This window comes from Equus asinus, chromosome 1, assembly GCF_041296235.1.
Source record: "Equus asinus isolate D_3611 breed Donkey chromosome 1, EquAss-T2T_v2, whole genome shotgun sequence".
In the NCBI taxonomy this organism is placed as follows: domain Eukaryota; kingdom Metazoa; phylum Chordata; class Mammalia; order Perissodactyla; family Equidae; genus Equus; species Equus asinus.
Window position 1 is genome coordinate 118,550,102 of NC_091790.1, and position 17,367 is coordinate 118,567,468.

Below are 17,367 nucleotides of genomic sequence, written 5' to 3' on the forward strand. Positions count from 1 at the left end.
CTTTTTAGGACTGTTTCTTTTTCCTATTTCATTTCTGGTCAGAAGTATTATTATTTCTGTTTTGTTTCTGTTGTAGAATACATATAGAACTTGATGTTTTATTGGATGCTTCATATCCATCTTATGTCTGTTTCCTGTAACCCCTGGGATAAGTGGAGCACATGCTCATCTCACACGTGAGCACAGGGAGGCTGTGACAGACTTGCTGTCAGTTCAGTGCTGTTCTTTCTTGCTGGTGGGCTTCACCGTCGGCATGGAAAATTTATTTTCTGATGGGAGAGTGATTAATCTAGGAAGAGAAAGAGAGAAAGAAAGAAAGAGAGCCATAAATGAGACTGATAGGTGCATGCTATCTTAGTGATTTGAAATCTACGAAGAACATTACTTTGTGTAGTATGATTTTTTCAAAATGATGAGCAGCTGGTAGTAAAATTCCAAACAAACCAAAGTACAGTCTATCTAGAAGATCGCATTTTCATAAAATAATATATCAAAACTGTGCAAAAAGTTCTTCATATGTAAAATCAAGTTAAGCCTCATGGTTATAAGCTGAGATTTTGTGTCGGCAGAAATGTACAGAACATTTCAAAATTGTGCCAAATGAGAGGCAATTTTTATAGTGTGTGACTGTCCCTTTTATTTCACAGCATCAAGCCTCCCTGGCCCTGGCCTCCACAGCTTTCCCCAGTCATTCAGATAACAGAAACCACCCCCAGATATTTCCAGAACACCCTCTAGGGTATGGGACAATGCCCCTTGAGAGCCACTGCTGTCAAGTTTTCTTGAGTTGGAGAAGCATAAGAAAAACAGGCCTGGAGTGTGAAAACCTGAAATGCTGCTCAGGGGTATCACTTTTGTGTTTACTGAGGGCCATGTGGATCCATTCTGTGGGGCTGCTTTTCTGCTGCCGTCACCTTTTATCACTTATCTGGATTTCTTTTCCTCTGTTTTACTAGTATGGGGCACGATTCTAGATACTTGAGGGTACAGAGGTGATTTAAACATGGCATTACAGAAAGCTTTGCATAGTTTAGGAAGGTCTTAGAGAGTACCAGGTGGGTGGAGGAGAATAATGAGACTTGGAATTAGAAATGTAAGTCATAAACCAAATCAGACAGATCCTGGAGGCCTGAAATTTCACACTTAGTGTGTTTTTGGATAAAGGACCATGCCTTAGGTGCTTTGTATGATAGGAATCTGTAGAACGAACTGGGGTGAGGAAGAATTACAAGTCATTTGGCAGAAGGAGTAGTTAATGACTGAGGAGCTTCATACAAGGTGCGTTGTTTGTGATTTGAGGAAAATATTATGTTCAGACTTTGATTTTAAAATTTGAGCATCCTTTGAAGTTATAACTGCCGACAGTGGGGACCCCAGATAATAGGTAAAGTAATAGATACAGGAAAAAGAACAACGTGTCCAGAAGTCTTAGTCTTAGTGAGTAATGGTGGGTAATATAGGGGGTTTTTTGGTTGTTGTTGTTTTACTTAAGAGACACAAATACCTCCACACATAATTAGCATACGATTCATCAGCATTTCAGAAGAAAATTCTAGGTTTATATCCTTACAAAGAACAGCTTCCTTAGTTATTTGAAGGTAGAAGCTGGGGCAGGGACTCTAAATGGGGCAAATGAGAGGACTTCAAAAGCATTTGGGGAAAGATTTGTTTAGAGACTGAGGATACTAAAGAATATATGTAGCTTAAGAGTAAAAGGGGCATTTTCCCAGAATGTTGGCACTCTTTTCTTTTCCTGTCTCACCACCCAGCTTGCTACCTCTGCTCTTCTGCCCTGCACTGGGGCTAGACTGAAGTAGGAAATAGTGTCTGTGTTGGTGGTTGAAGACCCACCTGGCTGAAGGGGTCTGAAATGGTACAGAGAAAAGAAATTAGGCATTCTAAGGACAGCGTGGAAAGGAAGTCCCTGTAGTTATTTGATTTGGCTGAGGTTTGTTCTTTGGGCCTTTATGTAAATCCTGAATATTAAAATTAGAAAATGTGTGTATACACAATATGTAATTATTTGTAGGTGCTTTTCAATACCTTACATATGTCAGTTACCAAAAAGTTTGTATATCCAGCAAAAGTGTGTATATCAAAATTTACAAATTGTTCAACACACAATACTGACATTTCTGATATTCATTATTATACAACAATCTTATCCTTATAAGACTGGTGAACTGAATTTTGACCATAAGGTAAGATTGACTGAATATGTGAAGTCAGCCAAGAAGGAAAGTAAAAGACTGGTATGCCTGTCCATATGCCGTTAGCATAATCCCCAGGGCAACCAGTTTGATCAGTCTAGTTTCACATTCTCTTTTCACGCTGTTCTTTATTCCATCATTTCCCATTTCTAGAAATGGCATCTTCATCCTTATTACTGAGAGCTAGGTTTTTCACAACAATGCTTTAAAATATCAAATAATTTTAAATAATGCTTCACTGAGTGGAATAAGGAGGAATCCACTCTGGCTGTGACTTTACCACTCTTGCCAGTACAAATAAGCAAGGTTGCAATCGACGTCAACCCTCTCTCATAGGTTCTCATTATTGTCTCAAAAATCTCAGGCTTGTATTTATTGACTTGGGATAAAGCACTGTATGCCTAAGACGAGACATAGCTATTGTAACGTTATTTATTTCATAATGAGTATTAAAAAGATGAAATGTTGTAAAAGCTGTGGATGTAAACTGGTTAGTCAAAGCATTTCGCAATTTTAACTTATTCCTTCCTCTCCACCGCTACCTTAGTTTACCCGGTGCTTTTAAAACACCAGCAGAGACAAAGACAGGAAACAGAAAGGTGGGAAAAGAATGAGTTTAAGGATTTCAGGTTGGCAGTTTTTTAAAAGTGTATATATATACTCCTGTGGATATATTTCAGGACCTATGGTAATTTATTTGTTCATTTATAAAAGAAATGCAGTCATGTTATTAACTGCATAATATTCCATAGCTTTTTATCAAAGCTGAAACTTCAGAAATTGTTGTTTTCCTTGCTTCTCGAAGAATGCTGTTTGAAAAACACTGAAATCAGCAGTAATGACAGAAAATAGGGAGGAGGAAGGCATTAGAATTGTCTTATAATTTTTTGTGTGTATTTTTAAATTACCTTTTAATTTTATCATCTTTATAATCAAGATAGTGGTTTTTAAATGTTATATATATATATATATATATTTTAGTGGGTTTTTTTGGTGAGGAAGATTGTCCCTGAGCTAACATCTGTGCCAGTCTTCCTCTGTTTTGTGTGTGAGACACCACCACAGCATGGCTTGATGGGTGGTGTGTAGGTCCATACATGGGATCCAAACCTGAAAACCTCAGACTGCTCAAGTGGAGCTCGTGAACTTAACCACCACACCACCAGGCTGGCCCTAAATTATATTTTTTAAAGTTTAGAAAATGTTATGGTTTTTCCATATCATTCTGAAAATTTATTCTAAAAGAAAAGAGACAGTAGTTGTCAGAGCCTAGCCCCACTATACTCCAAACCTACAAGTCATTTTACTTAACTTGGTTTTTCTTCTGTAAAATGGGAAACATGGATGAGTGGATCTCTGAGGTCCTTTACAGCTCTGCCAGTCTATGATTTTATGCTCTAAGCATGTGAGAAATGAAAGAAAAGGAGAATAAAAAACAATCTTGAAAAAAGCAGACAGAAAAGAAAAAAGAGAAGCAAAAATGGTTTTAGATTAGAAGCTGCAAAAGGAGGGGGCGTAAACAAATTATGTAAGTTATACAAATGCTAGAAGTAGAACCACTGAAAATTATGATGGCAGAGAGCAGATTTGTGGTAGGAAGAAGGGAGAAGAAATACAGCATAGCCATATGGGGGTAGTCAGTGTAGGAATGCAGGCCGAACACCTGAGGCCGCCTGTATGACCTTTGTGCATAGAGATTTTGAGTCTTCCTAACATTCCAGCCTTCTTTAAAAAGGCAACTGGTTCACAAGCTACATTACTGCAATTTCCCTGATTAAGTAGTTTTCCCTTTTTTGGGCTCTTTTCCCCTGCAACCTATTGTCTGTCATTGTTTCATTAAAGAACCTACAGGGACTTTTCATTTCAGGTCATTGCAAGCCCAGGCTCCTCCTCAGGCTCCTTCCTACCAATCCTGCTTCATGCATGGCAGACCAGTCTGCTTACCGCCTCTCAGCTTCCACCCTTGGGGGCTTCCTGTGTCTAGGCTGCTTTTCTTAAGTCTTACGTTCTCTTTGAGTCTTAGCTACGTTATTCCAGCCCTTATATGAATTTCTCCATTCTCTCAACTCTGCCACCCTTACACTCTCAACTGTATGGATATTACGCTAGAAATGTATTGACTTAAGTTTTATATATTATATTTCGGAGTAGATTAAACTGCAGGTTCTTGAAGAAGGGACTTTGTCTTATTCTCCTCTTATGTCTTCTTTGGCATTGTCTAAATTTGCACACTGAGTAAAATCTCTGCGTAAAAACAGTGGCTAATTAGTTGATATTTCAAAAGTGGCTATAGTTTAGCTTTTCATTTTTCTAACTGCAGATGGAGATAATGTTCAGACTTGTTTACACGGAACTTCCTTCATACCTCTTCTAAAATCTAATAGATCTCATTTTCTCATAGCGTTTTTCTTGGTCTATTTTCTGATTTTTTTCCCTTTTAATTTCACATCATTATTCATAGTTGCACAAAAATAAATAAAACCAGTATTTTCTTTAGTCTTAACTGTTCTTTTTTTTAATATTTTATCTGCCAATATTCTGTTTTTTAACTCTCCTGTCTCTCTTTTAGTTATACATTAAATCATTAAATAGATTAAATACTCTTTTAAATGTGCCTTATATAATTCCATTTCAGTGTCTAATTCATTGTTAAGTAAACTTCCAGCATTCCTATAGCTGTCTTGAAATCAGTGTATCAGTTTTAGGTATAGAGTCACCAGAGTATATATTAAAGTTTTTAATTTTGTGTTTTAAAGCAAAGGATGTTCAAAACATGAATATTTTATTATCCTACTGTAGCTTCTTGTGTAATCTATTTATGGCCAGTATTGGTGATAGGCTGCCTTTTACTGTGTTTTAGATTTATTTCACTTCTAGCAATGTATCAATCTGCTTTTTTTCCTTCATAGTCTTTGATTTAAGTTTAATACTGCTGACTTAAGAAGAATGTGGGAATGGCAGGTAAAGGATAATAAAACTGTTCTTATCTACTGAGTTCCTGCTAATTTGGGGGAATCAGTTGAATAGAGATGCTTTCCTGCCCTCACAGAGCCTGTGTCTAACTGGGGAAGAAAAGCAGAATAACTCACTGTGAGGATATGTGGTGTAGTAATGATGAAATACGTGGAAGGGGTCCACTCCTATCATTTGCCTGGCTCTGTGCTTAGACGCTTTAGGTATATCTTGTTCATCTGTCACAACTTTGAATCACAATGAGAAAACTGAGAATCAGACAGATATGAGTACTTTGTTCCTAGATGCTATGGCCCAGAACAGTATTCTCAAACTCTCTGTGATAAAGATCCAGCTTTTATTTTTCTTCTTTATTTCCATTCCGTTGCAGACTGATTGTTTTGTAAAATACAAGCAATAAGTGAAGAACTAGAAAAATGAAATTTAAAAAGACACATAAAATGCAAACTTAATTTGTGTTTCCCAAATACTCTCTTTTTCTGTACTATCTTGCCACAAATTGGTAAAGAGTTTGCAGACCAGCACTCATTCTGGGACCACATTTTGATTGGCACTGACCTAGATCCCTCCAGGGATGCCCCCAGGGAGTCCTGTTTCTATCCCAGTCTGGGACTCTCTGTGCTTGAAAAACAGGGCTGTAACGTTACTGGAATGATCATGTACTTAAATAGCTGGCTGCGAAGGATGTAGTCTTTTAAGGCATCCATTTGCACTGGAAGGTTCTGAATTAAGCAACATGTCATCGCTAGCCTAAAAAACCATAGTAGAGTGGGAGAAATTTATCTAATTACAAAAGCATGTGTTCTGTACATAGACCGTACCTTAGGTTTTCATGCTGTCATTGTACACTGAAGGTCGTCTTCTTAGTAATTATAAAAATAAATAGAAAAACATGAGGGTACTATTGTCTCTCTTACTAGAGTAGGAATTCTATGTATCTTGTACACACTTTTATATAATAGTTGCCAAGAACCGTGTCTTACACCTAATATTCAACTAATTGTGAATGAATGGAGCATCTTTCCACATTTTCACATGCAGTGTTAGTGTAATGTGGTTAAGAATACTACAGGCATTGGTCTCAAAATTCCATATGCCTCTTCATAACTGTGTGACTTTGGGTAAGTTATTTGACTTATGTAAGCCTGTTCCCCACATCGGTAACATGAAAAAAATTGTAATACCTACTTCATCAAGTTATCCTGGATTTCAAATGAAAAATGCTTGTAAAGCCTTTAGCAAATTGCCTAGCATATAGTAAATGCTTAGAAAACATTACTTCTTGTTTTTATTAGTTGATGGGTGATGTTCTAGTGTACTATATTTAGAGAGGACATAAGCAAATATATGAAAATTTTAATGAAAACTATCCTAAACTGCTCAATCTTATATATTAAGATGACTTTATTCAGAAATAGATAGGCATTGTGTTTTATTACTGCTATATTTGGAGGTCCAACATGTGCAGCTGGAGTCCCAGAAAAGAGAGTAGAAAGAAAATGTAGAAGAAAAAGATGTTTGAAGAAATAAGACCATCGATTTCCTAAACTGGGTGAAAAAACAGTTATGGATCCAAGAAGCTCAGTGAACACCAAGTAAAATAAATACAAAGAGAACCATACCTGAGAACACGTGATCAAACCAGTGCAGGTTGGTGGTGGAAGAGAAAACCCTGGAAGAGCAGTCTTGGGAAACAACACATTACATTACACACGAGGGAACAGTGCTTTGAAGGATGGTTAACTTCTCACTTTTTAGAAAAGTGCTGGCAAGAGGATGATGACATTGACATATTTAAAGTACTGAAAGAAAAAACGAACAAGCGAAAAAACCCTGTCAACTTAGAATTCTATATAGAATGAAGCTATCCTTCAAAAAATGAAAGTAAAATAGGACCTTTTCAGGCAAATTAATTCATTGCTAGCAAATCTGCACTAAACATCTAAAGAGCTAAAGAACAGCAGAAAGAAAGTTTTTCAGGCTGAAGGAAAACGGTACTAGATGGCAACTTGGATTTACAGGAAGGGATAAAATGTAGACATAGTATGTAAGTATATAAAAACTATAGACTTTTTCTTTTGTTCATTTCTTTAAAAGATACATGACTAAGTAAAAATTATTATAACTAGATGTATATTTGGTAAACCCAAAAGAAGTCAAGGAAAGGAAAGAAGGAAACAAAAACAGAGATGCCTAATATAAAACAAATAACAAAGTTTAGGCCTAAATATAGCTGTTGTATCAATACATCCTGTATATGTAAGTGGATTAACACTCAAATTTAAAAGTAGAGATTTTCAAACGATAAAAATGCAATCCATAACTTACATTGTTTACAAGAGATGCCTTTCAAAAACAGACACAGATATTTTGAAAATGAAAGGATAGGAAAAAATATTTAATGCACATACTAAGTAAACAAATCCCAAGTGGCCATATTAATATTAAACAAAGTAAATTTTAAGAAGATGTGTTACTAGAGGTAAAATGGGACATTTTGTGATGATAAAGGGTTTAGTTCATCAAGAAGATATTATAGTTATAAATGTCTGTGCACCTAGTAACAGAGTTTTAAACTGTATGAAACAAAAATTGATAGAAATAAAAGAAAAATATAGCAAAATTCTTAATCATAGTTGGAGATTTTAACATCTCCCCTCAGTCATCAATAGAATAAGTAATTTAAAAACAGTAAAATTAAAATGAATAAAGACTGGCCACATCAAGTATTGGTTAGAATGTGGAAAAACAAGAGCTTTCATACATTGCTAGGTGAAAATGTTAGGTGTTATTACCACTTTGGGAAGAGATTCGGCAGATTTTTATAAGGGTGAACTTACACCTACCCTTTTACCCAGCATTTCCTCTTTGGTGTTTATCCAAGAGAAATGGAAACGTATGACTAGAAAAAGACTTGTTCAAGAGTGCTCATAGGAACTTTACTCATAATAACCCCAAACTGGAAACAACCCAGATGTCCCCCAACATCTGGAAATGATAAGTAAATTGTGCTGTTACTAGGAAATAAAAAGGGACTACTGATATGCCTTACAACGTGGATGAATTTTGTAGATATTATGCTGAGCAAAAGAAGACTCAAGAGAATACAAACTGTATGATTCCCTTTATAGAAAGTACCACAATAGACAAATTTATTCTAGTGAAAAAAAATAGGATGCTTTTTGTCATGTATAACAAGGGGAAATTGTTCTGGAAATGGATATAAAGTAACTTTCTAGGAAACTGGAAGTGTTATATTTTGATAGGAGTATGTTTTACACAGGCTTATCTATTAAAACTCATGCATCTCAAGGTATGTCAGTTTTACTGCAAAAAATATTTATAGTTGAAGATTGAACTATTTTTTCTAAGTTTGGTTTTTCTTGATGGTATTGGGTTGGCAATTCTAAAACTGCTTCCTCTGTATTATAGGATTGAGCAAACGAGTAAATGTATTGGGGGAGCCAGCTTTCTCACTTCTAGGGAAAGAAGTTATAATATGAGATGGGAGAAGACGAGATTGTATTATGGTGTTGGATTGGAATTGGAGATGTCCATATTAATTTATGTTTTTAAGTATATTATATAGAGGAATAGAGCAAAAGAGATATATGTATATAGATAGTATATATGGATACTATAAATGTTTTACCTACAATATATGCATGTATTTGTGTATATACAGCATATATACATAGACGTGTGTATATGCACACATAAAACAGATTTCCTCTATCTCTGTACTGAACTAACCTAGGAGCTACGAAGTACCAGCAGCAGTGAGCACCCCTTGTGCCTAATTTTGGGTTCTGAATACCATCCATCTGTAAAAGGAACTAGAGCTCTTGTAGAAAGGGCTGAATCGAGGGCTGGATCAGGGAACGTACTGGATGAAGCTGGACCTTCTTCTTGTGCCAGAAAGTAAAGAAGTGTTCACATAATCTTGGGGACGTAATAAAAGGATGCAGAAGCAACTTGAATGGATTCCCACTGTCCAAGTCAGGGACAATTTGAGCATCAAAATAAGAATGATATTAATAGATGATAACCTACTGAATGAAAAAGAATCCATGAGTCCGCACTGAAACATACAGTGAAATAAATAATGGAAGAACAGAGAAGACTCTTTACAGTAGAATTCTAACTCATAAATATAGAAATAATGATGGAGTTAGAAATCATTAATGGGGTTTAAAACTAGTGGGTTGAAAGTTTGATGAAGAGCAGGATATTTACATTAGTCCTTAAATATCTCCCCTCAAATTGCTTGTTAATTTTAAAGGGGAAAATAGTAAGTCTGTAATGGAGAAACGTCTGACACTACTTTAAGCAGGTCATCAAACTCAACACAACCAATATTGAGACCAACCAGTATCATGTGCCTCCTAATAAGATGAAGTGAGAAAGGCAAACATCACTTCAGTGCTAATCCTGCCAAAAATGCATAACCTGAACCTAATCACGAGGAAACATCAAACAAATACAAATTATTGGACATTTCACAACAGGCTGGTATTTTTTTAAATGTCCATGGTCAAGAAACGAAAGGCTGTTCCAGATTAAAGACTTAGCAGACATGACAGCTAAATAACACATGCTTCTTAAGACAGATGGACCCAGGGGAGGCATAACTCCTGAGGACGTCATTGGGACAGCTGACAGAATTTATTGGGACTGTGGATCAAACAGTATTCTTCTATAAGTGTTAAATTTCCTGATTTTAATTACCATTGTGTGTGGTTGTCCTTGATCTTAGGAAGTGCATAACGAAAGGGTAAAGGGACAGAGTGACTTCCAACTTACTCTTAAATGGTACAGGAAAAAATGCATATATCTAAATAAACAGATTGTATATTAATATATTCATAGTAAGTAATATGCATGTGTAAATAGATAAAACAAACAAAGAAAGATGTAAACAGGGGAATCTGAGTGAAAAGTATATTGAAGTATCTTGTACTGTTCTTAAAACTTTTCTTGAGGCCGGCCCCGTGGCTGAGTGTTTAGGTTCATGAGCTCAGCTTCGGCAGCTCAGGGTCTCGCCGGTTAGGATCCTGGTCGCAGACATGGAGCCACTCATCAAGCCATGCTGAGGCGGCATCCCACATGCCACAACTGGAAGGACCCACAACTAAAAATACACAACTGTGTACTGGGGGGCTTTGGAGAGAAAAAGGAAAAATCTTAAAAAAACAAAAAACAAAACTTCTCTCTAAGCTTGATGAAATTATATAAAATAAAAAATTATTTCACAAAACTATATATATATTTTCTTTTTTCAAAAGGTAATGGTTCTTTTTCTTACCCCAGTAGATTAAGTATTAAACAGTTAATGTCCATACCTTTGGAAATCTTTTGGCTACTTCAATATACATTCCAAATATTATAAAAATAGAGTAAATTGAATTATTTAAGTATTATAGTTATGATTTTTTGTTACAGTTTTACTCTCATTTTTAAAACTTGTTTTATAAAATTTGTAGCTTTGAAAAATATAAAGTATAAAAATATTGAATAAATCTCCATCAGGAAATACTTGTAATTTGTGGTTACAAATATTTCAGTATATGAGTCATTGTGATGATTAATTCGTTGAAGCTGTGTTTTTCAAGCATTTCTCATTGTGTTATGTCCCGTGTTCGTGGGCGTTATATAGAGCCCTTGTTGTTTGTTTAATATACTTCGGAGAATTGAGGGATTAAGAGTATGTATGTGTTACCCATATGTTACGATTAAATTAAGAGGTTATTAATCTCTTTTATATCACTACTTTGAGATGTTGTGAGAGCTATGGATTCTCTCCCCTGTGTATTGCATTCTTTGTACTTTATCAGGGTTCATTGACACCCTGTCTTCCCGCTGGCCTTCCTCTGCAAGCCTCAGCCAAACTGCATACTCAGGTTTAACATTCACAGTTATTCGTTAGCAAAAAAGGTTTTACTCCAGTCCAGTGTTTCTCGCAGTGTAGTTCCAGGACAGCCAGCTTCAGAATCATTTGGGGTACTTGATAAAAAGAACATGGATTCCAGATCTACTCTCCAGTTATTCATTCACCAAATATTTGTTAAGCTCTAGTATATACCAAGCCCAGTTCTAGCCACTAGTAATACAGCAATGGATAAAATCCCTGCCGTAATGGGAATCACGCTTCTCTGGTGGAGACAGACTGTAGACAAATTAATAAAGAAAAAGTACAGTATATCAAATGATAAGCGTCAGAGGGAAACTCAAGGTAGGGATAGGGAGGGTCAATTTAAATAAGGTGGTTGGTGGGGCCGGCCCAGGGCCACAGCAGTTAAGTTCGCATGTTCCGCTTCGGCATCCCGGGGTTCTCCAGTTCGGATCCCGGGTGCGGACATAGCACTGCTCAGCAAGCAATGCTGTGGCAGGCGTCCCACATATAAAGTGGAGGAAGATGAGCACGGGTGTTATCTCAGGGCCAGTCTTCCTCAGCAAAAAGAGGAGGATTGGCAACAGGTGTTAGCTCAGGGCTAATCTTCCTCAAAAAAATAAAATATATATATAAATAAGGTGTTTGGGTAAGGCCTCACTGAGAAGGCAACGTTTTAGGAGCCTTGAAAAAGATAAGAGAATGAATCATACACATGTTCCAGGAAGAGGCAAGAGAAAGTGCAGAGGTTTTGAGACAGTAAAGGTTACGTGTTCAAGTTGAAGAAATAGCAAGGAAGACGATGTGGCTGAATCTGGAGTGAGGAGAATGATATGAGGTGAGGGTGGGGAGGGCAGTTCAAACAGAATTGATAGGATTTGACTGCTGTTTAAAAAGTATTACCCCTTTCATTGTAATGAGCGAGGGTGGAAATAGGGAGACCCGTTAATATATTATTAAATAATCAAAATGAAAGGTAGTGCTGGTTCAGACCAGAATTTGCAGTAGAAGATGTGCAGTTGGACTTGGGTATATTTTGAATGTAGAGCTGACAGAATTTAAAAGATTTATTGGTAGAGTGTTAGAGAAATAAAGGACTCAAAAATAACTCCCAAGGGTTTGGGCTTGAACAGCTGCAAGAATGGAGTTGCCATTTGCTGACCTGGAGGAACAAATTTAGTGGGAGGTCACAAGTTGGTGCATACAAACCTCCGGGGTGTCTTCTTATAGCACAGGTTCCGATTCAGGAGGTCTGGGATGGGCTTGAAGATTCTGCCTGTCTCACAAGCTCCCAGCTGATACCAGTCCCACTGGTCCATGAGTATCATAAGGTCAATTGAAAATATAAGCTAAAACTCCCTGGCGCATCCCAAATTCCAACAGATTTTACTCCTGTTATTTTTTAAAGCAAAATCTCATCTTATTTTCTAGCATATAGCATAAATTTTAAGGCAAGAAAGAAGAGGCAGCTAGCAGATTCCTCACTGATATTTCTAGTTCTTCTTACAACGACCCCATGAGGTATTATTTTCCCCTTTGTGGAACTGAGGTAACTGGGAGTCAGAGCTATAGACAGCATACTGCAGGTTAAAAGGCCAAGTTTGCCTGGGTATCTCTCTGTTTGTTTGTTTGCTTTACTACATCATCTTAGTTTTCCTTTTGTTTTCATAGATTTGTCCAGATCAGTTTTTTTCTCTTTGTTGAATATAGTTGACTCTGTTAGCATCTTTTCTATTTAATTTTAGATTCCATGCAACCTAGTCCTCCCCTGTGCGTAAGGGTTGCAAGTTTTGCTAGAAGGACACTCCCATATTTCCATTGCAGACCTTTTCTGAAATACAGAACCGAACAAGAGAACAAGGCATGTGTTTTGGGGAAGACAGGTTTTTATGAAGTCTGCCAAGCCCGAGACAGTTGGTAGAATCCAGTGGTAAGGTGGGGAGGTTGCCAGACCCTTTCAGAGCTGTACCATGCAAAAATGGGTTTTATCTCAGAAATATGATACAGGTCAACATAATTTTATATTTTTAGTTGATTCTTTACTGCGGTCTAATATTAATATAAAAATATTTCTTTTAGAATGTGAAACACAGGAAGTATGCAAGGTGGAAGGCAACATATATCCATAATTGTTTAAAGAATGGAGAGACTCCTCAAGCAGGGCCTGTTGGAATTGAAGAAGATAATGGTATGTATTTATTTATCTGAGTAAGATGATTCAGTAGAATCATAGTTGTTTAGTATATTATGATTCAAAGTCTTCAGAAAGAGCCATACAATTTTCTTTCCCCGTCAGGTCCAAAGTCCATGTAAATTAGATATAAAATCATAAATTTAGTGACAGGAGAGATTAAGGCAAAACTGTTCTAATATCTGTCTTTGTCAACAAATGGCTTGACTATCTCCTGCAACTCTTATCAGATTTCATTCCTACATGGAACAGGCAATTCGTTTATAATATATAAATTATTTCCAAACTACAAAGAACATAGCTATTCTTTTTTTAATATATCTATTTGAGGTTTTTTTTGCGGGAGGCTGGTAGTAACATTCACATAGTTCAAAATTTATATAGTATATAAAAAATAGGAAGTGAATTTCTTATTCCCTCGTCTTCCCAAATCCTACTGAAACCCAAATAAATAAATATTGTTTTTAGTTTTTTTGGTCTGTCTTTACAGAGATTATATTTTATGACTTTACAAGTAAATAGGAATATATATATCCCCCTTCTTTCACACAGTTGGCAAATACACACTCTTCTGCACCTGTTTTGGGTTTTTTTGTGTGTTTTTCTTTTTTTACTTAATATATATAGGAAAATTTCACCATCATGTTATAAGTGGTTTTATAAAATTAAATCATGAAAAAATTTTCACTTGGCCTTTCAGTTAATGTGTGATGGAAAAGAAAAGGAAAAACGTTTTTCACTTACTTGTTTTTGTTGACTAGACATATAGGAAATTGACTGTTACAACGAAAACAATAACTGTTTTCTGAATTAAGAAAATTCCAAAATGATCCTTGCATTTGATTATACAACTTTTAGGCATCTGTGAAAGATGATCATCAAATGCATGGGTTGGTAAACTTTTTCTTGAAAGGTCAGATAGTAAATATTTTAGGCTTGTAGGTGATACTGTCTTTGTTGCAGTGGCTCATCTCTGCTCTTGTAGTGCAAAAGGAGTCGCAGACAATAAGCAATCAAATGAGCACGTCTGTGTTCCAGTAAAACTTTATTTACAGTAACAGGCAGCCAACCTGCTGGCCGTAGTTGGCCAGCTCCAGGCTAGTCCATCTCCTTAGATCTATTATGGTGAATTCTATTAAAAGATTGCCAAATGTTGAACCACCTTTACACTGTGTAATAAACCCCATTTGGCTGTGATGTATTTTTTTTAATACTGGTGAATTCAGTTTGCTCCTACTATATCATTCAGGATTTTTTCATTGACATTCATAAGTAAAATTGGTCTAGTTTTACTTTTTGATATCTGTGTTACACTTACTTCATAAATATAACTTGAAAGTCTCTAGTGTTTTTCTGCTTTGAAACATTTTAAATAAGCTTGGAATTATCTTTTCTTTAAATACTTCCTAGAATTGTTTGTGAAACCAATTGTCCTTGGTACTGGGGATGGCTTGTTAGCACTATTCTTCTATGAAAATTAATCCTCTTCGCTTTCTTAAAATTTTCTCAGTTAGTGCCCCATGAGTGAATGTGCACTGATGAAATTAATGATAATTTAGTTCTTTTAGGCCATTTTAGTGATATCTGCATATCTGTGCTATCCTCACAATTTTTCAGATGACTCTTGTATTCCAGTTCTGTGTGCTGGTATATTTATGTGTACAATATTGTATAGGTATCCACTGATAAAATATGACAGCTATGTTGAGTATTTCCATATATTATTTAAGAATGAATGAGTGGCGTGTAAGCATTTGAAGAGATGCTGAAATATTTAGTCAAAAGGGAGAAACAAATTAAGACTGCAGCAAGATATTCTATATACTTACTAGAATCTAGGGCTAAAATTTAACAAGCTGACAGCACCAAGTGCTGACAAGAACGCCAAGTAACTGAAACTCTGATACATTGCTCTTGAGAATAGAAAAGGAAAACAATTTGGTAGTTTTGTATAAAATTGAAAATATACTTAGCATTAGATCTAGCAGTTCCGCTCCTAGGTGTTTATTTACCCAAGAGAAATGCAAATGTGTGTCCACACAGAGATCTGTATATAAATGTTTATAGCAGCTTTATTTGTAATTGCCAAAAAGTGGAAATAATCCAGATGTCATCAGTTTGTGAATGGATTAAAAATTGTGGAACATCCTTGTAGTGGAATACTACTCAGCAATTAAAGGGAAAGAACTGTTGACATATGCAACAATACGGACTGATTTCAAAAGCTTTATTCCAGAAAGTGACGCCAGCGTCATGGCGGGGTGAGCTCCCTGGAACTCTCTCCCCTCCAACATACAAAAAAGAGCAACCACATTCCAACAAAAAATATCCTAACAGCACTGGAATCCTCAGAGACCCCCAGCAGCCAAACAACCGAGGGCGGAGAGGCTGGAGCCCCCCTCGGAGGAGCGGGAACGGGGTAAGAGAGAACTTCACTCCCTCCCCTAAAGACTGGGATCACTGCTGTGGGTGCGGGAAGGGGGGGAGGGGCCACGCGTCCACGGGATCGTCCAGGACTCCCACCACCTGTGCACTGGAAACCCTCTAACACGGGAAAGCTTTCGCGTGGGGTGACCTCAGCAAGCTAAGACCCCAGGAGAGCAGATAGCGAGAGCTGATCGGGAAACTGCGTCTGCGTGCAACAGAAAGTGCCCCCCTCCCCACAACCAGTGCTGTGCGCCGCCATCTCAGCTGAAGTCGGAGGGCTCAGAACACGTGGCTCTCGACCCCCATCTAGTGGTGACAGGCTGTGGCTGCAACCAAATAATAGCATCATGCGCAAAAACTGTTCCTCTACCATCCAGCAATTTATAAAAGCTCCAGTCCAAAAGGAAGACAGTAAAAACACAGAAATATGTCCTGAGAACTTGGAAATAGGTAAACTACGCGACAATGAATTCAGAATAGCTATCATCAAAAAACTGAATGAGGTAAAGGGAAATATGGAGAAACAAGTCAACAATTCTGGAGTTACTTCACAAAAGAGATTGAAACTATAAAGAAGAACCAATCAGAAATACTGGAGATGAAAGATACAAGGGATTAGATAAAACAGAATATGGATTCCCTGAATGCCCGTGTGGACACCATAGAGGAGCAAATTAGCATAATTGAACATAGGGTTAATGGCTCCATACAGAGGAAGAAAGAGAACGAAGACTAAAAAACTGAAGAAAATGTCTGAGAAATAGCCGACTCAGTAAGAAAGTGCAACTTAAGAATCTTCAGTATGCCCAAGGGCGTGGAAAAGGAAAATGGAGCAGAAAGTGTGCTCGAAGAAATAATAACAGAGAACTTCCCAAATCCAGGGATTGAGAGAGAAATGTGTGTGGAGGAAGCTTTCAGATCTAGATTTGTCAATGTGAAAAGACCTACTGCAAGGCATATAGTAGTAAAAATGGCAAAAATGAATGACAAAGAAAGAATACTCAGGGCAGCAAGGCAGAAGAAACAAACTTTATGCCAAGTGAAAGAAACCAACACGAAAGGCTACATACTGATTGCAGTTGTGTAACTTTCCGGAAAAGGTGTTGCTCTAGAGACAGAAATCAGATGAGTGAGTGCCTAGAGGGAGAGGAGGGGATTTAGTGCAGAGAAACACGGGGAAAGGTTTGGGATGATGGGAATATTTCACATTGTGGCTGTGGTGGTGGTTACACATTTTGCAAGTGTCAACACTGCATACCTAAGAAGTTTAAATTTTACCATATGGAAATTGTATCTCTAAATCTGCCTTTAAAAGACCAAAAGAAAACAAAGTGGGGAACTATCTTTTCCTTATTCATTTATTTATAGCAATATTTAGATTTTATAATGCCACTCAGTGAGAAAGACATGCTGCAGCTTTACATATGAATATTCTGTGTACATTATTTTGCAGTTCAATTTCTAGAGAGGCAAGCTTTCATGCAGCATTTCAAGTTAACTTTTTGTTCTCTGTTTCTGAAGCACACGTCATGATGTGTCCTTGTCTACTCTTTAGGCAGTCTTTTTCATATAGAATCCTTCTTATACATTTTATATAACAAATGCCTTGCCTTCGTATAGTGCCTTAAAGCTTGCAAATTGTTTTCACATAGCCCATACTCACAGAAATCCCTAAG

The 17,367-nt window shown here is 36.9% G+C and overlaps 1 protein-coding gene across 1 annotated transcript in view; it reads left to right on the plus strand.

Moving 5' to 3' along the window:
- Positions 1–17,367, plus strand: part of VTA1 (vesicle trafficking 1) — a 73,979-nt gene that overhangs the window by 23,442 nt on the left and 33,170 nt on the right. The window contains exon 5 of the mRNA XM_014854876.3: positions 13,153–13,261. Within this exon, the coding sequence (XP_014710362.1) occupies positions 13,153–13,261 (109 nt within the window). The remainder of the gene's footprint in view (positions 1–13,152; positions 13,262–17,367) is intronic.